Below are 23,127 nucleotides of genomic sequence, written 5' to 3'. Positions count from 1 at the left end.
CCCGCCAAAACCAGCCTACCGTCGGATCCTTCTAAGTCCTTCCCAACCGTCTGTTCTGTCTGACCAGTGGACCCGCGAGATCTTTTTCCCCCCAGATCTTCCGCGTCAGGTGCACTCGAGTTGCATGCTCGCTTCAGAGTCTCCCCGCCGCGTGGCTCATCTTCTCCGACGCCCGCCGCTCAGCCTCGTCTCTGACCCGCGGCCGAATGGATTCTCGCGCCCCCTTCCCCAATGGTAGCGGAAGCCCCTCTGCAACCTTTCTGCAGCACCTCGCCTCCCGCGCCCATCATCACACCACCAGATCCCGGCCGCAGAGCCCGATGTCGCCCGTCTTTTCTGTCACTTCGAACACAGTTGCGCCGCCTGGTCTTCGCTACCCGACGATTCCTCCTTCGCCAACCCCGACCACGGCAGCGACAGCTCCTTTCCCCACCCTGTCAGAAGCCGCCCGACAATCTGTTGCTCCGCGCTCGCCCGCGCGCCCGCGGCTGCATGTCTTTTCACCTGTGCGCCCTCGATTCTAGCGCCGTTAACCCGGTCGCGTCCATCAAATCTTCCGCACGGCGACGCCCGCCTCCACCAAATCTCAACCACCAGCATACCCGCTCCTGCGCCGCCCTGACGCCAGAACCCAATGACCGCTGGCGTCATCTCCGAAGTCCTGCAGCACCGCCCCCGTCGCTCAATCGCCGCCCAGGCAGAGCACTCCATTGCTTCTTCCCCGGTCTTCGCGCCGCTCCCCTTCTCTCTCTCTCCCGCGCCGCTTCCCTTCCCCGTCCCAGCCGCTATAAAAGGGAATGCGCAAGCCCGCCGGAGTTCCCTCCGTCATTGTTGCCTTCCACCACCTCTCTTGCTCCCTGCTCAAGCTCCTAGCACCACACCCTAAAGTCCTTGAGGAACTCTCCTCTCAGCTCCCCTCCGTTTTCTCCAAGCCACCCAGCCGCTTGCTCCTCCGTGCTGCGTAAAAGCTCACTTGTGATCCACAAGAAGCACCGCCGCCGCCGGAGCACTGCCAGTCTTAGCCGTTGTTCAAAGCCTTAGTCCCTCCGCCCAAGTCTGCTTCTTCCCGACCCCAAGCTTTCCTTGTAGGAAGAAGATAAGCTGCCGACCCCAGTCCGCTTCGCCCGACCCCTCTTATCCGCCCGACCCCGGTTCCGTCTCGCCCGACCCTATCTGTTCCGCCGACCCTTATCCGCCTCGCCCGAGGGCTCAGCTGTGATCTTTTTCTTCAACCCGAGGGTGTATGTGTAAAACTTAGGAACCCTTCAGCGCTTGCGTCTGAGGATCCCTAGCATACCACATCCTCTAGTTCAAAGATCAGATCACAAGTTCCTTTCCAACCCTCACCTCTTGATCTCCACCAGCTCCTCTGAACCTCCCCACCCTCCTGCTCTTTGTCGCGAGTTTCTGGGCTCAGGCGAGCAAGTGTTGCTGTTGAAATAACCGTCTATGCTAACTCTTGCATTGCATTCGTGTAGAGCTGCGCCTCGCCGACGGCTTCTACGAGCTACACCCGGCTCCAGAAGACGAAGTTGTAGCTGAGCTCCTGCTCCCAGAAGCCGAAGCCGCCCCCGAAGTCGAGCAGTTCTCTTCCTCTTTGCTCGAAGGCAAGCCCCGGTTGCATGAAAACCCTGCGTTGTTTTCCAAACTTGCGCATGCCTTCCTTGAAACATGCTTGTGCATTTACGTATAGGAGTTGTTTGAAACCCTAGATGCATGACCTAGTTTCCTATGATCTGAGCACTAGCTGTTGGACCGAGTAGCTGCTTGCTTAATTAGGAGACGGTAAAAGCCGAGTGATTCCCTGTCACTCGCGAGTTATAGGAGTTGGATGTCTACCCTTCTGTTATAACTATAAGGACGATGGACGGGGCCAGGGTTTGGGTAACTCTTTGGTGGCCGGATGGTTGCTCCGTCTGTCTATGAAAGCTTGCTAAGGCCCGACAGTGGTGGTGTTCGTGATCAAGTGTTTGAAAGTACTAGCCTCATACTTAGTATGGGATGAGGAAGCCTAGTACCGGATTGAACCTAGACGTGAGCGGTCGCCCCATTGTTCTTGGAACGGAGTTTCCCCTGCTGGATGTCGCACGTGGTGGCATGCGTGGTCACAGAACGGCAGAGGCCGGGTCTGTGGAACCTTGTACCAAAGGAAATGGGCCCGACACGGGTTAGGGGATTGATGGGGAACGCCGACACAGGAAGCGACCTCCGGGTGCGCGGATGTCATGAGGCTAGGTTCACCATGCATGGTTAAAGAACTCGAATCGATTCGTCTGCCTCTCACAGTTTGAGATTGCTTGATCGCTATGTCACCCTGAGTAAATGAGGAATCTGATGATGACATGGATTTGTTGATATACATACCTTATTTGGCTCTATGATTGCTTAGAATAGGTTGCAAAACCTAGACTGGTTAAAGAACTTAGAATCGGAGCTAACACTTGAAAATAGGGTTACTTAGTGCTTTTGGCAAACAAACCTCTCAGCCAAAAAGCCCTGCATGTCTAGGATGGTGGAGTAGTTTTACTCCTGTCGGCTAAGTCTTGTTGAGCTTAGTAGCTCAGCCTTGTTGTGGCTCCTGTTTTTCAGGTGAAGTTGCTGCCCCCGACCCTTCTCCTGCTGGCACTTGGCCGCCCCAGCTCCCTCCGGGTTGGACGGTCGAGTGGGATCCCTCCTCGGACGGCGAGGAGAGGGATCAGTGATGTCCCGGCTGGCCTCACCAGGACGTCCGACCCCGACGATTGCTTCCGCTAGTGTTTTACCTTCTGTTGTTTTCCGAAATCCTGTAAAACTCTGATGTTCATTTCGCAACTAAATCCAGTGGTTAATTTGTTAACTCGGTGGACTTGTTGTACTCTCTGGAACCGCTCACCTTCGTGTGAGTCTCCTAAAAGGGTCCTGTTCAAGTGGTTAAATCGGAGAAAAATCCGACGGTACTTCGTGTTTACTCGGCTTAGGCATGAGCGTCGCATATCAGGCGGCTAAATCATGTTTAACCAAGTAGATCCGAAGTGAATCCGCCACAGCAGGGTTACAGGGTAATTGTTTTACAAGAGTACTAGTCAGATTCAACTACAGAGTACTACTCCAACTCGGAAGAGTAGTTTCCTTGTCTACCACTAGTCTTCTGGAGTCCATGTAGACTACGCTACCCTGTACCGTAGTCTTCATGTCTTGGTATGCCTCGGTGTACTTCTCCTTGTATGGATCTGTACAAATCTTCTGGTGGGCCCATGGATGTATGACCGACAAGCCCCCGAGTACTTTGTAGTCAAATGTAATAGTCTCGAATACTTCTGCAGACGATGTTCGACTAGTTTTTGGTGCTCTTTGAGTACTTCTGTTGTGACTTAGCCTCTGAGTATTTCGAGTACTGTCATGCAGCTAGAAGGTACTCTAGCCTTATCTGACGTTGCTCATGAATAGTCTGCCTTCAAATCTTTATATGGAAGTGCGATGAAAATCACACTCCATATGGAGTAGTCCCCGAGCCTTAGGTTGAATCGAAGAATCAGGCTGAGGGTCAATCTGCATTTGTTTCATCTTCATCTTGATCTTGAAGAAAAAGAAATTTTTATCCAATGGGCACGGTGTACGCAACCCCTGAGCCGTTACACGAGTAGTTCTAGGAGGTAAAAGGGTCAACCTCTGGTCATCGTGACCATTAACTAACAGTCAGCCCTTATCCATTGCGTTGAATCTAGTAACTGTCGATTGAATGCAAAATTATCGGCTATCTTGTGAAAACACCAGGCCATTACCCCCGTTAACTTCGCCACAGTTATAAAAGATAAGGGAAGTTACCCCCCTTATTCACACAGCTCTTTTGCATCTGTTATCTTCTTCCTCGAAACCCTAGCTTTTCCTCGAGCGCCGCCGCCCACCATCCTTAGGCCGCCAGCGCTGCCTCCCCCTCACTTAGCCCCCGAGCGTATGCGCGTGAAGAGACTTGTGAAGATCAGGATGGGGAAGAAGCTGGTAGGTTCCAAGAAAGGATCCAAGGAGAGCCCCAAGAAGAAGATTTCTAAGAAAGGAAGGAACCCCAACTGCCGCCGCCGAAAGTCAGAGTGACCAATTAGACCGCGCCGCCTAACCAGGCCATGGCTTGGAAGAGATCCACAATGAAAGACGTGGAGATTCAGGAGCTGGTCAACGCCAAGCTGTTGCAAGAGAAGGCGGTCGCGGGTTGGAGGTCCTCCTATGACAATCCTTGGATGTTTGAGACACACCCCAAGGACACGGTAACATTCGCTTGCTTCGTTGAGCGCGGACTCGTCATCCCCACCTCTGAGTTCTTCCGAGGTGTTCTTGACTACTACTCATTGCAACTTGTCCACCTCAACCCCAATAGTATTATGCACATCTCCATATTCGTTTACCTCTGTGAGGCCTTCTTGGGGATCCAGCCCCATTTTAGTTTGTTCCGCAAGATCTTCCGCCTGAAGCCGCAACCCTGCTAGGAGAATATGCAGGTCATTGAAGGTGCCGGTTTTCAGATCTGGGAGCAGTACTTAGACTTGTATTTGCAGTATGAACCAGTCCAGTCTCATCCAAGATGGAAGGAGAAATGGTTATATATTGAAGAACATGATCCGTCTCTTCCCAAGGTTACTGGACATCGCCCCAAGTATAGTAGTCGATGGCTCAAGTGCTGAGACTATGCAACTACCCGATCTGCTAGGCAAGATAGCAGCTTTGAAGAAGAGTGGGTTGCCAGGCATCCATGTGGCTGCCAGCTTCCTTAGGAGGAGAGTACAACCACTGCAGCTGCGCCCAACTTGGGGATATGAGTACATGGGCGTGACCGATCCGTCGAGAATGTCGCCCGACAATATCTCTGATGAAGAGGTGGCGATGCGGCTGGGCCGAATGTTCAATAATTTTGAGGGCGTGCCCGAGGTGGAGGAAGTAATCAAGGACTTTGACCACTGGAACAAGCCAAGAGAAGTAAGTACTCGTTGCTATTGTCATTTGAGTACTCGTATTGCTGAATCTGTTGTTTTCCGACTTGTTGCTCCTTATGTAGGAGGATGTGCTCATGTATTTTTTGCCTCCTCCTCCTCTTGGTGCCGGTGGCGCTAAAGCTGCAATGCCGATATTTGGTTTAGGGGAGTCCTCTGGTGAAGAGGAGGAGGACGAAGAAAGCGAGTCCTTCAACAGCTTCGAGTCTGATAGTGTGGATAATTTTGTTATGTAGTCGCATGCGTTGAAGTAGAGCAAGCCGTCGTCTGACACGTCAAATCGACCTGTGAAGGATGATGATGATGTTGGGTACCTGGCCCCGCTGCCGAAGAACTGACAAACGGCCATGCCTAAACAGAGGGTCCGATGCAACCTTCATATCTTCGACTCTATGCCCCCGCCGGTAATAACCCTTGTGGAAGAGCAAATCATTGATGTAGGAGTACACTTGTACCTGTCTGGTCAAGGCATGACTATTTATCTTGATTTCTTTCTTCTGCAGACTACTGGTGAGGTGGTAGAAAATGTGGAGGTGGCTGCTGATGACGTATTCGGTGCCACGGAGATGACTACCAATGATGTAGTCGAAATGGCTGAAGCAGCGACCGACGGCGCAACTGTCACAGCGGAGACGGCTGCTGGTGATGTGGCCGTGGCATCGGAGACGACTACTCACCATGTAGCCATGGAAGCAGAGGTGGCTACCGACAGTGTAGCCGGTTCGTCAGAGACGAACATAAGTGAAACGGTTAGGATGCCGAAGGCAGTATCTGATGCCACATTGCCTGAAGTCTTTGTTGGCGGAGGACACGTGGATACTAGTGGTAACCGCGTAGCCGCCGCTGCTGAAGTAATTACCATGGGTATCGGCGACAATCTGGAGATTCCGCCGCCTGCTCCAACAAATGTACCAGCCCCCAGCATCATGTCAATGCGCTTGGTGGGGAAACATCCTCTTGTTCCTCGACGGTCGACCTGGTGAGTAGCTTGACAATGTGTTTATATCAAGTAATCGTTCTCTGGTTTTTATGCCTTGTTGTGTGCAGGACATCTTCAAGTGTTGACCTTAGCGTGTCGAGCACAGAGCCGGCAACTGATGGCGCAGGCCACTCGGCTGCAGACCCTGCTCCCGCGCCTGTCATTGATCTGATAGAGGAGAACCTGGCGCCGGCAGTAGGGACCAGCGCAATGTCCTTAGCGGTCGCGTTGGTGCGCGACATGATCGGCTCCCTCCAGGGCGTAGCCCCGCAGGCTCCCCAGACTACAGCTCCTGAGCCGTTGCCCGAAGCTGCACCAGTTGATGAACCTCCTGCATCAGACATCCCGGACGCAGTTCCTGTCAATGCTGCGGGTACTGAAGCCCCCAAGCTCGAGGCTGCGTGCGCCCTTGACTCCGTTGCAGCGGCGATCGGGACATCGTTTGAGGCCGGGGCATCATTCAGTCAAGGACTGGTCCTGGCACCTGGTGTGAAGGTGGATTTGGTGGCTAAAGATTTGGCACCGCCAAAATAAGTTGAGGTATTCGAGAGCCCCCTGCTGGATCCACAGGCTATAACCTCCATTCTGGAAATGAACCGACACATTGTAACTTATACCAAGGTGAGTTCTAAGTTAAGCTCTTGTACTCCCCGGTCTTGGCTGAGTAGCTAGTGTTGGTTTGAGTACCAATTTTTCAGTATTCAGGACTTGCTCGACAAGTCTCGCCAGAATGTTCAACTTCTGCGAGAGCAAAGCGAAGTTGCACGCCGCATCGAACTTCCGGAGAAGGAGATCAGTGAGAAGCGTCGGCGAACCTCCCAATTTCTGGAGAAGTATGAAAGTGCCGCGACGTCGTTCCAGGTGGAGCGCTGGGAATTTGAAGGCGAGAGGGATCGCATCACTGCGCAACAAGTCCTTGTACCACAATGTTCAAGGTGAGTACTTAATGCTTAGTTGGTCATTTTATTTTGTGTATATCTCCACTTTTGTTGTTTTTTCAGAATTATCTTTAGGCTGAAATTATAACAATATATGATTGATTGCAAAACTCAAGTAGATGTTGAAATAAACTTTTAGAGCTATCTACAATAGACTCAACTATTTTGGAGCCCCTCACACTCAAAATTTATTTCCCTATCAGATTGACATCCAATGGTTATCCATCATCTCCTACTTTCCATATTCAGCATCTCTGCTTCTTTTGCTTGCACCGCCGCTATGAGACACTCCCCACCTTAGACGCGGGGACGATAGCGTTTTACTGGGGCTCCACGCTGGCAACCTCCACCCTACTCTGCTTACTGCCGCCTCCCACCACTGCCTGATGGCCATTGTTACCCCCACCCGGGGGGTTGCCCACTGTTGTCCGTTACCACCCCACTAGGGTGTCGCCACCCTTGTTGCCATAGTGGCCTTCCATCAGTGACCTTCCCTTTAGACCGTGTGGACTCCGGCAATCCTAATCCCTGACCCCGAACACCTCTAACCGACCATTAACCTCGACGGAGGCAGAGGAGAAGCTCCCATAGCATTAGATTGGAAAGCGACAGGAGAAGTGAAATTTGAGAGAGAGCAAGAAACACTCACGTACAAATACATTGGAAAATTTCTTTTTTTCAAAAAAGTTGTTCCCACTAAAATAAGTACATTAATATTGTCTAATAGACGGTTCACACATGAACATATAATTTTAAGACAACTTAACACACAATTTGTACAATGGGCCATTTTCTAAATTATCTTATAGTAACTCTATAATTTCTTAATCAGTGCACAGAAAATGAATATTATGAGTTATATGGTAGCAACAACTTGTACAGTAAAAATTTATCTCGCGCTCTAAAATTTAACTTTAAAAATAGTTATTTTGCGACCCAATAATCTCTCTCATTTAGCTTTGTCTCCTCGCATGAGCAATGCCACCGAGCATCATCAATTCAATTTTCACCTTTCACAATTGGTAAGCAGGGGCCGCGTTCCCGGGGTCGGGTCCCGACGTCACGTCCCTGCGGTCGGTCGGCGCCGCATCCGCCGTCCATTCCATCCAACGGCTCCACGCGTGGCTCACGTGACAAGAACGAACGAAACGGGAAGGGCTCTCGCCTCTCGCACCAGGGAGGGCAGGGGCACGAGTTCACCCGCGGCGGAGTCTCGGCCGCCGGAGTCGTCGTGCTCGCCGCCACGCTGCCTCCACTCCCAATCGAGAGGCTGCGTCCGTGACGTGGGGGCCCGGAAATCAGAGGATCCCGCTTCCGGTCCTGCCGTGCGGGGTCGCGCAAGCTAAACCCTCACTCCCGTTCCGCCTCCGCCTCTCGCCGACGCGCCGGCTCTGGAGCCGCCGCCGTCGCCGCCGCGATGAAGCCCTCGCCGCACTTCCCGGAGATCGGGAAGAAGCCTAAAGGTACGCCCGGCCTCCTCCCCCGCGACAAACCCCCCCGGGATTCCGCGTCCATTGCGCCCGCGGAGTCACTTTGTTTCGCCGAAAATAACTGAGATTCCGTCTCGTTCGCGCAGATTTGATCGCCAAGGACCACGCATTCAACATCGCGGCCTACATCTCGTCGGGAGCGGTGCGTGCCTCGCTTTCCTCCCCGGATTCCTGAGATTCTGTTACTTCCGCGTCTCGATTAGAGCCTGACTCTGTGACTAGGCCTGGGGCTAGGGTTTTGCTCTGTTGTGTGGGTTTGGTTGGGGACACTGCGCTATTTCACTGTGGTTTAAATGAGCGCGTGCGTTGCCGCTAGCTCTGTTGTGTGGCATGACGCTAGTGCTGTGTAGTGGTGGATGGATGAATAAGGAGGGTTTCTGTTCTGAACTTCGTAATGGAAAATGGTTGGATCAATTAATGTTGTTGTTGTTGTTGCATGCGATGTTTCTATCTGCTTGCATCAGTAGTCACTAGTGACAATGTCGGAGGTTTGGGGTTTATGAGCCTGGTGAGCTTCTTGCATTTATGGTGGTATTAGTAGTGTGCGGGTTGCGGTCTTTTAGTGCCCGGAAGATTCTGGTTCTTTATGTTCTCGGCATAGGGTTTGGTCAGGTGTCCAAAAGTCTGTCAGGTGTAGTAAGCAGACCGTGAGGAATTGCTGTTTTGATGAGGATGATAATGTTAAGAGAATGATCCTCGAATATGCCTTACGCATTGATTGCAATATTCCTTCGGTAACCTTGTTACTGGTGGAGTGGCGGGGTTTTATTTCCATCTTTAAGCTTTTCAGACTGCTAAATCTCAGAACTCTTTGGTGTTTGACATGGTTCTTTTGTTTCATCAGCAAATACTTCCTTCCTTTTGAACTGTATACTGTATTTTTTTCTTGGTTTTTGGATTCCTTAGCTATTTATAATTGAATTTTCTGGTGGCTGCTAGGATGTCATCGCTGCTGCGTTACGTAAACATGTTGAGGAGGAAGCTCGAGATCTTAGTGGTGAAGCTTTTTTAAGGTTTATGGATCAGCTTTATGAGCAGATATCCAGTTTACTGCAGAGCAATGATATCGCTGAAAATTTACTGGCTCTCCGTGCTATTGATGCCTTAATTGATATGCCCTTTGGAGAAGGTGCTTCCAAAGTTTCTAAGTTTGCCAGCTTCTTGAGGAACGTATTTGACGTGAAGCGTGACCCTGAAATCCTAGTTCCAGCAAGCGCAGTGCTGGGTCATTTAGCAAAAGCAGGGGGAGCAATGACTGCAGATGAAGTGGAACGACAGGTAAGCCGTAGTTGTTCCAAATTTGCTTGAAAATTATGCTTTTCATTTTGTTAATGATATTTCTTTTTTAAAAGATTAAAACAGCTTTGGGGTGGCTGGGTGGTGATCGAGTGGAATATCGTAGATTTGCAGCAGTACTTATTCTCAAAGTAAGTTGAACTGATCAGCCTTTTGCAATCTATTACATGCAAATAAGCCTTCCATCATAAATGTTGTCATATAGTTTTTCATCTTCCTTGCTATTACTTCATATGTTACTAAACATGGGTGGTATTGTTTGTACAGTAGTGTACATTTAATTCATTTGTTTTCAATATCTTGCACCATGCATGCATGACCAAACAGGATATACTACATCTAGTTTCTCACTCTCACTAGAAAAAATCGTAAAGCATTAAACCGTTTCCCGCTACCCGATAATAAATAGGAAGTAAAGCAAATAACGCTTTGCATACAGTCCATACTCATGCTATATGGTCTTAAACAATTGCTCATGCAAAAATGTGATGTATACGCTTAAATTAGCTGTAGAGGCAATCTACAGATGTTGAGTTGCAGCTTGATAATTGTTTTAAAAAATTTGAAAGATGTTTAACCGCCTCATGCCCTTATTTAAGAAATGTTAGCAAAACCTGTTTTTTTTAACTCTTTACTTGGTGTGAAGTAGCACTATATTTCTCTATGAACTCCAATATCATTATAACCATTTTCAATAGTAGTAGTATGTGGGTTTAAAAGCTTTCATAAAGTAAATCATCTAAGTGTCAGTTTGGAGGGTCTTTATTATGATGAATCTAAGAACATAATTTGTTGCAAATAATAGAGTAAATTAGCTGCAGTCAGATATTGTAATGTGTAGAAGAGAAACCACAATTTGTCTGGACACAGCTGTCAATAGTATTTATAATTGGATGTTATGTGTAATGAAATATTTTACAGTTACCAAAAGCAAATGCCGAGTAGGATGTTAGCCCATGAATTTGCAAACTCTAGTTCTCTCAATCTGCAATTTTTGTTTGTTATCCCTCGTAAAATCACCTATTATCAACTAAACAAAAAGGCTGTTTCACGAGGGACCGTTTGATCTGGAAAATTGGCCACTGAGCTACCAAAAACACTTTGCATTAAGAACCTTGTCAGCTTGCTTTGTATGCCTTCATCTTTTTCTTCTTTTTAATGGGGTTTATTATGTTGTAACCTGTTGGAGCCTGATCAAGAAACTCTAATTTGTTTTCTTTCTAAAAAAATCAAATTGGAGATTCAAGATAGATCTGAAGCATCGTGCACCCTATAAAGCTCTATCCTAATGTTGCCTCTATTAGGCATGCACATGCTGCTGTTTACATCCATGTCATGCCTTAATCCCTTGCTCTTAATTTACCACAGAATGAAAAGTTGAGTGGTTCCAATGTTTTGCCCCCACATTCTTCCTCTTGTAATTTCTGACCTCTAGCACATAGTGTGCAATGGGATGTGGAAGAAGATTTCTGATTGACCCAGAGGGAAATGGGCTAACTTCTAATGTTCTAATTTTATTGTTTATACATTTTTTTCACCAAATCTACCATCTTCCCTGTAATGAACCTTGTACCGTTGTACAGAACTTGAGTCATGTACATGCATGTCAGTGAAAAATATGTAGGAAATGTACTTATGAGTTTATTGATATTCTATATCATGTTTATATATCTGAAATTAGTGCCAATTTCCCAGATGCACTACTCCATAGTTTGTATAAATCTACATTTTTTCTTATTGTAGGAGATGGCTGAAAATGCATCAACAGTTTTCAATGTTCATGTTCCTGAATTTGTTGATGCTATATGGGTAGCACTGAGAGACCCCAAGCAGGCTGTTCGTGAAAGAGCAGTGGAAGCGTTGCGTGCTTGTCTCCATGTTATTGAAAAACGGGAGACTCGTTGGCGTGTACAGTGGTAAGCCTAATTTTTATCAACACATTCTTTTTGCAAATTTGGTATCAATGTGTCAAGAGAACCAGGATATGTTTCTAACTCGATAATCAGTTATATGGTTATGTAGATTTAGTTTGAATAGTTCTACATCCACTCTTTTTACATGACCAATCATTTTTGCATGCATTATTTAACTTGGATAATAATTCGGCTGCAATCTTGTTAATTTACTGAGGACTAACCATTGAAGTAGTGATCTGATCTTGCTTTCGGAACTTGCTGTCAATTATAATTGTGTACAAATGAACTAGAATTGGCAAGTGTACCCAATTGACAATTAGAATAAGTTGTTTGCAATTAGAATGTGTATTTGATAATCTATCCAGACTCAAGAGTTGACCAAGGTGAATAACTGAAAATGATAATTGTGAAAGAAAATAAAGGAATAAAAAATATTTCATTAAACATTAATAATTGCTTTGGGCTTGATGTAGACATGGATGAGTTCTAATTGTCTCTTTAACCTAGTAGCTTCCACATTTTGCTGGAATTACTTGCACACTCTTGTATAGAAATTTAGTTGCACTTTGTATTTTATTATTAGAAAGGGCTACCATAAATCTTGCCGTGTTGTGTTTATTGCTGCTGTGTGTATGGAATCATGCTCCTGCAGCTAGAACTGCGGCTCCAAGAAGTCACCCATGTCAAACAATGACTTTGATTGCTAGCTTCCTAACTGATAGTACTTCGATTGCCAAAATTTCACTTGGTAGGAAAATGGTTCACGTATTCACAGTTGCAGACTTACTAGATACAAAAATAGAGGTCAGCTTTTGGTAACTTGTTACATGCAAACCCATATATGATCCAAGGCAGCTGCTCTTATGACTATCTAAGCTTTTGCAAACCAGGATCACTTGAGCAGTTGAACTTGAACCAAAATTTTCTAATCTACTGGTCTAAATTCCTAAATTCATTTGTCAACAATTAAGAGCATGTTGACATTTAAATTCTTCCATCTTCAAAAGTTAAATGTGGATGGGTTCTTCTTGATTGGTTCTTTTCTTGGGACTAAAGGTTATGAATAATTATCTGCTTTCGTGAGCTTTTTTTTTTGCTGATTATCGGTGACAATGTCCAAAGCACATCATTTACTACAACTGTTCACCAATGCACTTCTGCTATACAACCATAGCAGTTTGTCTTATTTTTCGATCTCATGATTCTATCAGGTATTATCGAATGTGTGAAGCCGCACAAGTTGGACTTGGCAGGAATGCTTCTGTTCATAGTATTCATGGTTCATTATTGGCTGTTGGAGAATTGTTAAGGTACTTACTGGTTATCTGCATGCTTTTCTTATTCTTAGGAAAAAACTAACACCAGTATTAATAGTCATTTATGCACCTGAGATAATCTACGGAGAGTGATGATTTCCCCTCCCCTGCCCCTTCCCCTCCCGGCACCCTCCCTCCCACCAGCCCCACGCCGTCGCCTACTCTGGGCTCGGCGGCCACTCCCATAGCTGTGCTCTCCGCCTGTGCGGCTGCTTCTTCTCCCCCGGTGCCGGGAAAGCCCCTTCTCACCCCTACCTACATCTCTATGGGTCGCTCCAAGGCCCAAAGGTGGTCTGACAGCTTCCCGGCGTTCGGCAAGTCTGGCAGTGACTTCCTCCCCTCGTTCAAGGACATTCTCCTTGCAGGCGCACCCCGTGCGGCGGCCTCACAGGCTCGTGGTGTAGCGTCACACCAGGTGGCCTCGGCTGCTGTCTCAAGTGGAGCTCCGCGAGCGGCACCTCGTATCGTTCTGCGTGATGAGGGGCGCACCACAAGACGCGTGGTGCATGTTCTTGAAGCTGACGGCTGGACGAAGGTGAGGTGTCGGGATCGTCGGCCAAGCAAACGTCTGGAGCGTCCCCGGAGGCCAGTTCCAGCGGACTTGAGAGGAAAGTGCTTCAATTGCTTCTCTCCAAGCCATTGTGCGGCTGATTGCCGGTTGAAGACAAGGTGTTTTCGTCGCCGCGGCCTCGGTTATCGCTCGTCCGCATGCCTTCGTCAACCTCCTGCTCCAAACTCGTGTAGGCCTCGCTTGCTGGTCTGGCGGCTGGTTTCAACCCCAGTGGCCGTCTCCGCCTCTCCTGTAATCATGGCGACACAACAAGATGCTCCAGAGGGAGCCTAGAGGGAGGCGGCGGAACAGGAAGCGTCGGAAAGGGGGCCGCAACTTAGGGCAGGAAGCTGGCCAGGTTCAGGAGGATGGCGAGGGTCGTGCTCGATCTCCGGCGGCCTCAAGTGAGGACAATTCTCCGATCGAAGCCCAGCCACGACGTATCCTGGATCGATCTGCCAGCATCTCACAAAGGGATGACGGCCTCATCGCTCGCGCTCTGGTCGTCACTGTGCTCAATGGCAGTGCAGATTCCATCCTGACCACCATTGCTGGTAGGTTTGAGATCGAGGTAACCTTGTTGGCCTTACAACGTTTCGGGCCGGCTAGGTTCCTCTTGATCTTGCCAACCGCAAGGGTTTTGGAGAGGGTCTACAACGGCAGCCGACCGATCATCACCTCCTCCATCAGGCTACATGTTATGAGATGGACTCGTTTTCTTCAGTCCACGTTGGCGGCGCTTTCGTTCGTTGTCGAGGTCGACATCCAAGGCATCCTAGCCCACGCCTGGGAACTTTCAACTGCAGAGCTCCTCCTCAATGAGTACTGTTGGATTAGTGGCATTCATCCTGATACGGCTGATTGTCGGGATTCCTTCCGGGTGTCCGCATGGTGCTCCTCTCCATCCGTCTTCCCCTCGGAGATGGAACTTGAAATTCTGGAGCCCACAATGGCGGTCGACGATCCTCAAGCTGTGAAGCGCACTCTGGTTTATCCAGTGAAGGTCTTCGTTGTCACCGCGTATGATTTGCTGGGTCCACTTCCAGCGGATTTTGCCCACGTGGCGCGACAAAACGGGGCCGCAGCATCCCCGGGGGTCCTGTGGCGTGATCGTTCCTCTCCGTGAGCAATTGAAGCCCCGGCGCCTGTCTCGGGGATTCCCCGATGTGACCTTTCCGATCCGCGAGACATTGAAGTCCCGGCGCCTGTCTCGGGGGTCCGCTGGCGTGCCCCGCGTAACATTGAAGGCCCGACGCCCTCCTCTTCGCCCGAAGGGGCCTCACCTCCGGGTTTCCCGCGGGCGACGGCTTCATTGGGCCCGGAGCGCGAGGCGTCGACATCTCCTCCCCTTGCGGAGCGCGCTCAGCGTGCGCCGGCTGGCAATCTGCCTGATGGGGCTCTCCACTGAGGATGATGGCTGCCCTAGGTCCAGAGTGCGAGGCGCCAGAGTCGGCTTCGCTTCCCGTGGATCGTGCACAATGGGCAGGCGCAATCAAGGGGGGCTTGCTGGCCCAAGCGGTCAGCCTAGACCCGCCCAGTTTCAGAGAGAAGGCGGCAACAGCAATTACAAGCCTGCCGCATGAAGTTAATGAGGAGGAGAATGCTCTTGAAGGGCTCAAAACGGTCCTGGTGGGGCCTGATACTGCACCCGTGGTACCTTCACCACTCAAGGCCCAGTAGGATCCTATCGGCATGGCGAACCCCCTTGATGGAAGCAACTTAATGGCCCAACCCACTGGTATGGTCGAGGCCAGTACCTGGTCTCCACCCTGGAAGCAGTGTGGTCGTCTGATCTCCCTGTCGTTACCCAGCGAAGAACCGAGCCATGCCTCAGTGTCCTGTGCACTCTCCACAAGCTGCTAACAGAGCTATTGTTGAACTACGCCTGCCTGTCCCCTCACCTCTGGTGCCAAGTTTCCCACGAACTTATTCAAGGTGCAGAAGAGAGCCAGCATCCCCTGTCAGGCACACCCCCCCATCCCCAGGGAGAAGTACAAGCTTCATGGCAAGATTAACAAAGAGGACGACAGGAATTCTACCCACCCCGTGCACTGACAGGATTAGAACCCGTGCTCGAACCCCTGCTGCTCCTCCACACCGCAGTCGTCGAATTGCTGGAATGGAACCAGAACTTGTAGGCAACTCGGCCTCTTCCAGAAACAAGAAGAAAGTAATGCGGGCGCTGGATATTATTGGGGAAACCGAAGGCATTGATCAACAGGCATTGGATGAATACAGCAAGCTATTCACCCAGTCCTCCCTAACTGCCTCCCATGTTCAGGCACTGGCAGCCCTGTTTGGCTGAGTAACACCTGATGAGGAAGAGTTGGCAGTGGAGGGGGCTGCATGGCACTTCACTGATCTTCTGGTCGTTTTGTATTTTCTGCTTGTGATCATGAACCCGTCAAATATCCTATGTTGGAATGTTTGGGGTCTCAACGCAAGGGCACGCCAAGATTCTGTTCGAACTCTTGTTAATGCATCTAAGGTTGACATTGTTTGTATCCAGGAGACGAAAATGAATATGATTCCTCGTGGAACCCTCCTCTCAATGCTTGGGACTGATTTTTCTTATCATGTGGAGCTTCCTTCAGTCGGAGCCAGTGGAGGGATTCTAGTGGCATGGTGCCATTCTCTTGGTCCTGCGTCTGCTACTCGGGTGGACAATTTCTGTGTCTCAGTTCAGTTCAGTCCAGCCAGCAGGCTATCTTGGTGGCTCACATGTGTGTATGGACCTCAGGGAGATGAGAACAAGGTTTCTTTCCTACAGGAATTAAGGGACATAAGGGTGGTCTGTCAAGGACCTTGGCTAGTTCTGGGTGACTACAACCTGATTGTTAAAGCTGAGGATAAAAACAATGGAAACCTGAACCGAGCAATGATGGGCAGATTCCGTCGGCTTATCAATGATCTGGGGTTGCATGACTTACCACTCCATGGCTGGAAGTTCACCTGGTCCAACCTACAGGAGTCCCCTACCCTGGTGAGGTTGGATAGAATGCTATGTTCCACCAAATGGGAACAGATTTTTCCAAACAGCCTGTTGCAAAGTGCGGCGACTGATGGTTCTGATCACTGTCCGCTCCTCCTTGGCCTTAATGACATCAAGCCCAGGAAGGTTCGCTTCCATTTTGAAGGTTTCTGGACCAAGCTGGAAGGTTTTCAGGAGACAGTGGAAGCTGCCTGGACATCTGTTCCACCATCTGGTTTCCCTTTTGACACTCTATCCAGGAAGTTCAGGGCTACTGTCAAAAACCTGCAAAGTTGGAGCCACAAAAAGGTTGGTCATGTCAATTCTCAGCTTGGTCTTGCCAGGGAGGTGCTACACCAGCTTGAAATTGCACAAGATGCCGCCCCCTTTCTAGTCAAGAATTGTGGTTGCGCAATCAGCTCAAGATTCATTCCTTAGCCCTCTCATCCCTGCAGCGCACCATAGCGTGAAGCCGGTCTCGTATTAACTGGCTGTCTGAAGGAGATGCTAATACAGCCCTGTTCCACTTGCATGCCAGGCACCGCAAGCGGAAGAATTTTATTAGTAAACTAACCTCTGATGATGGGATGGTACTCACAAGACATGAGGAAAAGGAGAAAAACATATATGACTTTTACAGCAACCTCCTAGGAGAGAGCTTTGACAGGCAATTCACTGTTAACTTGGAGGAGCTAAATATGCCACAGCTTGACCTGTCTGATTTAGAGGCTCCTTTTACTGAAGAGGAGGTGTGGAGGACCATCAGGGCGCTACCTTCTGATAAGGCTCCAGGGCCTGACGGATTCACTGGAAATTTCTACAAGGCATGTTGGCCTATCATTGAAGTGGATGTGATGGCAGCAATTTCAGCCATATGGAGCAGAAAATTGGGTAATTTTCATCTCTTGAACTCAGCCTACATGTCCCTGCTGCCTAAAAAAAGAGGAGGCCACAAGCATCAGAGATTTCAGACCAATAAGCCTGGTTCATTCCTTCACCAAACTCATCACAAAAATCTTGGCTTATAGATTGGCAAGTAGGCTGGACCAGTTGGTCTCTCCCAATCAGAGTGTGTTCATTAAGGGTCGTTTCATACAGGATAACTTCATGCTTGTCCAACAAACTGCACGCTTTCTCCACCAACAGAAACAACCAAGGATCTTACTGAAACTGGATACAACAAAGGCCTTTGATTCAGTGTCATGGCCCTTTTTACTGGAAGTCATGAAGAAATTGGGATTTGGACCGATATGGTGTGACATCATTAGCGGACTTCTTGCCTCTTCATCCACACAGGTACTCCTCAATGGTATTCCTGGTGAGAAAATCTTGCATCGTCGGGGTCTTAGACAGGGGGATCCGCTGTCCCCAATGTTATTCATCTTGGTCATGGATGTCTTGTGCTACATGGTGAATAAGGCTGCCGAGGAAGAATTACAGCCCTTGACCAGAAGGGACATACAGCATCGAATTTCCCTTTATGCAGATGATGTAGTGATCTTTCTCCGGCCGTCAGCTAATGATATTGGAATCATGCTGGATCTGTTGTGTTTGTTTGGGGAAGCCTCGGGATTAAAGACCAATATTCCGAAGAGTAATGTTCTACCTATTCAATGTAGAGAGGAAGACAAGGAAACAATACAGGAACACCTCCCTTGCCAGCTGCTTGAGTTTCCTTGCAAATACCTGGGAGTACCCCTCTCCCTGCACAAATTGACAAGGGCTCAAGTCCAACCAATCATTGACAGAATAGCAGACCAACTTCCTGGTTGGAAGGCTGATTTGTTAACAAGGGCAGGGAGAAAAATTCTGGTACAGTATGTGCTCACCTCTATGATGATATATTTGATCATGGCTATGGACCTTCCACCTTGGGCCCTGAAAGCCATTGATAGGATCAGAACAGGGTTTCTTTGGAAAGGAAGGAAAGAGGTGAATGGAGGACATTGCCTGGTGGCTTGGCCAAAGGTCACACGCCCACCGGAACTAGGCGGACTTGGTATTTCTCACCTGCAGCATCTAGGTTGGGCTCTCAGAATGAGATGGCTCTGGTTGCAGAAAACAGAACCTAACAAGCCTTGGGCTATCTTCCCTGTCCAAGTCCAACACTCAGTCAAGGCCTTGTTCTCAGTGGCCATCATGTCAGAAGTTGGTAATGGTAAGAATACACTCTTCTGGACAGACAGGTGGTTGCATGGTCAGAGTGTAGATAAACTTGCCCCCACCTCTTTGGTACAGTTTCTAAAAGAGCGAAGAAAAGAAATGTTCATGAGGCTCTCTCAGAGATGAAGTGGGTTGCTGACATAAGAGGGGCACTCACCATGGAGGTCCTGTCAGAATTTCTTAGGCTATGGGATCTGATCTCTGATGTTGTACTGCAGCCAGAGGTAGAAGACCTGCACGTATGGCGGTTTCTGGCTTCAGGGAGATATTCAGCAAAATCTGCCTATGAAGCTCTATTCACTGGTGCCACTCTTTTCAGCCCTTATGAAAGGATTTGGAAGAGATGGGCACCGGGCAAATGTAAATTTTTTATGTGGTTGGTAGCACACAACAGACGTTGGACAGCCGACCGTCTTGCCAAGAGGAATTTGGGAACATATCTGGTGGAAACCATCTACCCCGTGCAACCTTGAAAACTATCAATCAAGACCACAAGATGCAAATCTAATGAATATGGTTAGAGGTGCAGGGGGAAAAGGACGCATGGCTGCAGGGGGGATTTGAAAAAGTGGCCGGCGGGTGGGGGGTTTAGTGCAAAATAATCCCACCATTGGATTAGCATCTTGTAGTCTTGATTGATAGTTTCTAAGGTTGCACGGGGTAGATGGTTTCCACCAGATACGTTCCCGAGGAATTTACCTCATCCTGAGCGCTGCCCTTTGTGTGAGCAAGAGGAGGAGACAATCAATCACCTACTGGTCTCTTGTGTCTTCACCCGCCAAGTGTGGTTTACCATACTCCAGAGCGTTGGCTTGCAGGTTTTATCTCCTCAGTTGGAGGATACCTCCTTTGAGGATTGGTGGGCAAGGGTGAGTGGTACAGTGGATGGTCAGGTGCGGAAGGGGCTTGACTCCATCATAATTCTGGTGGCCTGGTCTGTTTGGAATCATCGAAATCGTTGTGTCTTCGACAAACTGCCGCCTGAGGTGAATTCTGTCCTGTCCTCCATAAGAAATGATATGCACTTGTGGTGTATGGCTGGGGCTCGAGGGATTTCACATCTCCTCGCCCTAGTGCCCCCACAAGAGTAGTTTGGTCTTTGGTCTAGTGTTTGGGTTGGTGTGTTATATAGAAGGTTCCTATATCAGTGTTTGTAAGGGGTTTCTGTACGGGTTTGCCCTAAAAAACCGGTACTGTATCTTTGGGTTTATATAAACCCTTTTCTTCTTAATATAATGATACACAGCTCTCCTGCGTGTTCGAGAAAAAAAAGTATTAATAGTCATTTTGAAGAATGTTTTATCCTTAGTTGATCCTCTCCACACTTAATTGTTTATTCAATTATGAGATGCATGTCTGATTATGTAAATTTGTGATCAGTGATATATCATGATAGCATGAAAGGTGTAAAACAATATAATTTAGTTCTGGCAACAATGTTCAATATCTGATCCTCAAATTTTTCTGCATGAAATATCAATAGGAATACAGGGGAGTTTATGATGTCTCGGTACAGAGAAGTGGCTGATATAGTCCTCGATTATTTGAAGCACCGAGATCAGCTTGTTCGCCGCAGTATAACATCGCTTCTTCCTCGAATTGCCCACTTCCTGCGTGACAGATTTGTGACTAATTACCTGAAGGTTATTCTCAGTACATAATTCTTCTCTTGTAGCTTTCCTCCCCCCCACTGTATCTAGTTTTATAGTAGAAAGATAGGGATGTTAAAACTGTGCTGTACCTTGACAAGTATTGTTCTCCCTCCCAGATTTGCATGGATCATATCCTTTTTGTTCTACGTACACCAGACGAGCGTGCCAGTGGGTTTGTTGCACTTGGAGAGATGGCTGGAGCTCTGGGAGTTGAACTTGTGCCCTATTTACCAGCAATTACCTCACATTTACAAGATGCGGTACGAAATGCATAGTAAATATGAAATGATGAAATCAATTTTGGCAGCCCTATTGCACTCTGGTGTTTACTTGAAATTTGTCATGCTTACTGGACCTTGCATCTGCAGATTGCCCCGCGCAGAGGAAGGCCATCTCTCGAGGCAATTTCTTGTGTAGGAAGCTTTGCAAAAGCTATGGGTCCTGCAATGGAACCTCATATTCGTAGCGGACTGCTAGATGCTATGTTTTCTGCTGGTCTTTCTGATAAACTTGTAGAGGCACTCGAGTCTATAAGCATGAGGTAAATTTTCCTTGCTTCAGTTCCTCTTGTTTTCTTCTCTGAAGGGCTGCTATGTGACTTCATCATTTCGTACAGCATCCCGTCTTTACTGCCCACAATACAGGAGCGTTTATTGGATTGTATATCTCAAGCACTACCAAAGTCATCTATAAGGCCAGGTGCTTCTGTTGGTCGAGCAAGCCGGTCAAACAGTTTGCAGCAGCTTGTGGATTCTAGTAGTCCTGTTCTTGTGCAACTTGCACTGCGGACTCTAGCGAACTTCAACTTTAAGGTTTGAAATGCTCTTTAAGCTGACTGATGGTAGTGTGTGGATGTTAAAAAATACACATTTGTTTCAGGGCCATGAGCTCCTGGAATTCGCTAGAGAGAGTGTCATCCTCTATCTGGAAGATGAAGATAGCAGTACCAGAAAAGCTGCCTCATTGTGTTGTTGCAAATTAGTTGCACACTCCCTTTCTGCTTCCTCAAGTTCACAGTTCAGTTCAAATAGGTCAAATCGTATGGGAGGAGCTAAGCGCCGCCGACTTGTAGAGGAGGTTTGTCTGAAAAATTATAGTTCAACATGTATTTAAGCATTGCTACTTTGGCTTAGTAGCAGTAGATTTGTACTCAAATATTGTGCTTTTGGTAAGAGCAAGTAACCTGAATGCATAAGTCATAATGTTAAAAAAACTTTATTTAACTGCAGATTAATCTCATTTACTATGGTAACATATGGTGAAGCACACCTTTTATTAGGCTTTTAATTATCAGATGTTTCATTGAAATATTCTATACTACTTAGGCATCACCGCATTAACTATCATATCAAACTCGTACTGCATCACCACACACACTTCTTCCTTTCCTTTTCTTTTCGCTAATTCTGTTGCCCACAGATGGTTTGGACTTGCAAGAATTTATGTGAGATGAAGTTATTGTGTGTAGACTTTGCCATGCAACACAATTTTTAGGGCCTTACAAACTTTATGTTGCTATAAACTGTTAGCAGAAAAAAAAAAGGGTGGCATTGCAGCAGTTGTTTTGTACTTTTAAGCAGAAATACATCATGCTTAGCCTCAACATGGCCCAATACATCATACTTAGCTTCAACCTGGCCCTGTTTAAAAAAGTATACGTTTATCCGATCTAGCCCTTTGGCAGCCATATTCTGATGTGACTTAGATGTACACTATTATTCTGCTGCACAATATGGATTGACTGTGATAGTATCATGAATGCAACTTTCATACCGTATATTTAATAAATGCGTTAACTTGACAATTCTTAAACTGACAAATCTTTATGGTTTAAGCTGCATATTAGAGGCATTGGAATATCCAACTATATCAATTAACACATGCTTTGGTTTGAAGCAATATAGAATTTGTTAGTTATTTTACATAAAGGGCAATAGCATCTTTTTTACTGCATTGAATGTCCTTTGTGAAGTTATTACCAGTTTCACTGAATAGATATGATTATTTCAAGGAATAGTTTCACCCACATGACGACTCAATGTGCACTTTTCATCTATATTATCAGCCCGTGTCAATTACATGTAGGACCAGACCCCACGTGTCCTTGACTAAGCTGGTGGTATAGATGAAAAGTTCATCTTTAAGTGGTGGTATGGATGCAGATTCTCTGTTAAATTTCTCATGTGGAACATTATAGTTTTATGAAACTGTACCAAATGCATGTAAGAGATCAGCAGAGAGGAGAGGGAGGCAGGGGGGGGGGTGTACAATTCATATATAAATGGGATACATATGATCAGACTGTACAACTAAGTTGTATGATCAGTGTAATTATGTGGTTCTGGTGTGGATTTAATCCCTGCTTTGGACTAGTTGGACAGCCAAGTCGTACAGTCTGGACATCCGAAAAGATGTTTCACCATGAGATTCTTAAAAAGCTGAGACTTGGTTTTTCTTTGTCATGCACTTTGTGTTCTTTTGCCATAGGTTCCCTATGATGATAATTCCCATGGCTCATTTTGATTGATGTTATGTTTATTATGTCTGTTGCCATTCTTACCTTCACCTGCAGATAGTGGAGAAGCTTCTTATTGCTGCAGTTGCTGATGCTGATGTTGGTGTTAGAAGTTCGGTCTTCAAGGCTCTGTATCGGAATCCAGCTTTTGATGATTTTTTGGCCCAAGCTGACATCTTGACTTCCATTTTTGTTGCCTTAAATGATGAGGTATACTGATATTTATCTCATTACTTGGGCTTGTTAGATCTGTGACCAGCTTATCCTTTATTTTTTTTCCCTCAAACATGCTTATCCTTTATTGTGGTGCCTGCTAGAACAGCTGCTTCAACACAACATCTAAACACCTATTTTTGCTGTTTATACAAATTAATCTGGAA

At 47.4% G+C, this 23,127-nt stretch overlaps 1 protein-coding gene across 2 annotated transcripts in view; it reads left to right on the top strand.

The window, feature by feature from the left end:
* Positions 1-8,031: 8,031 nt before the first annotated feature.
* The window catches only part of LOC117850985 (serine/threonine-protein kinase TOR), a 34,178-nt gene continuing 19,082 nt past the window's right edge, over positions 8,032-23,127 (top strand). For both annotated transcript variants that reach the window (XM_072292821.1, XM_034732879.2), the window contains exons 1-12: positions 8,032-8,341; positions 8,455-8,510; positions 9,308-9,646; positions 9,721-9,795; positions 11,408-11,580; positions 12,792-12,890; positions 20,064-20,223; positions 20,349-20,492; positions 20,601-20,773; positions 20,849-21,044; positions 21,112-21,309; positions 22,805-22,957. In XM_072292821.1, the coding sequence (XP_072148922.1) occupies positions 8,296-8,341; positions 8,455-8,510; positions 9,308-9,646; positions 9,721-9,795; positions 11,408-11,580; positions 12,792-12,890; positions 20,064-20,223; positions 20,349-20,492; positions 20,601-20,773; positions 20,849-21,044; positions 21,112-21,309; positions 22,805-22,957 (1,812 nt within the window). In that variant the 5' untranslated portion in view covers positions 8,032-8,295. The remainder of the gene's footprint in view (positions 8,342-8,454; positions 8,511-9,307; positions 9,647-9,720; positions 9,796-11,407; positions 11,581-12,791; positions 12,891-20,063; positions 20,224-20,348; positions 20,493-20,600; positions 20,774-20,848; positions 21,045-21,111; positions 21,310-22,804; positions 22,958-23,127) is intronic.

This window comes from Setaria viridis, chromosome 3 (genome assembly GCF_005286985.2).
Source record: "Setaria viridis chromosome 3, Setaria_viridis_v4.0, whole genome shotgun sequence".
Taxonomy (NCBI): Eukaryota; Viridiplantae; Streptophyta; class Magnoliopsida; order Poales; family Poaceae; genus Setaria; species Setaria viridis.
The sequence above is the reverse complement of the archived record's forward strand: the minus strand, read 5'-3'. Positions and strand labels throughout refer to the sequence as shown.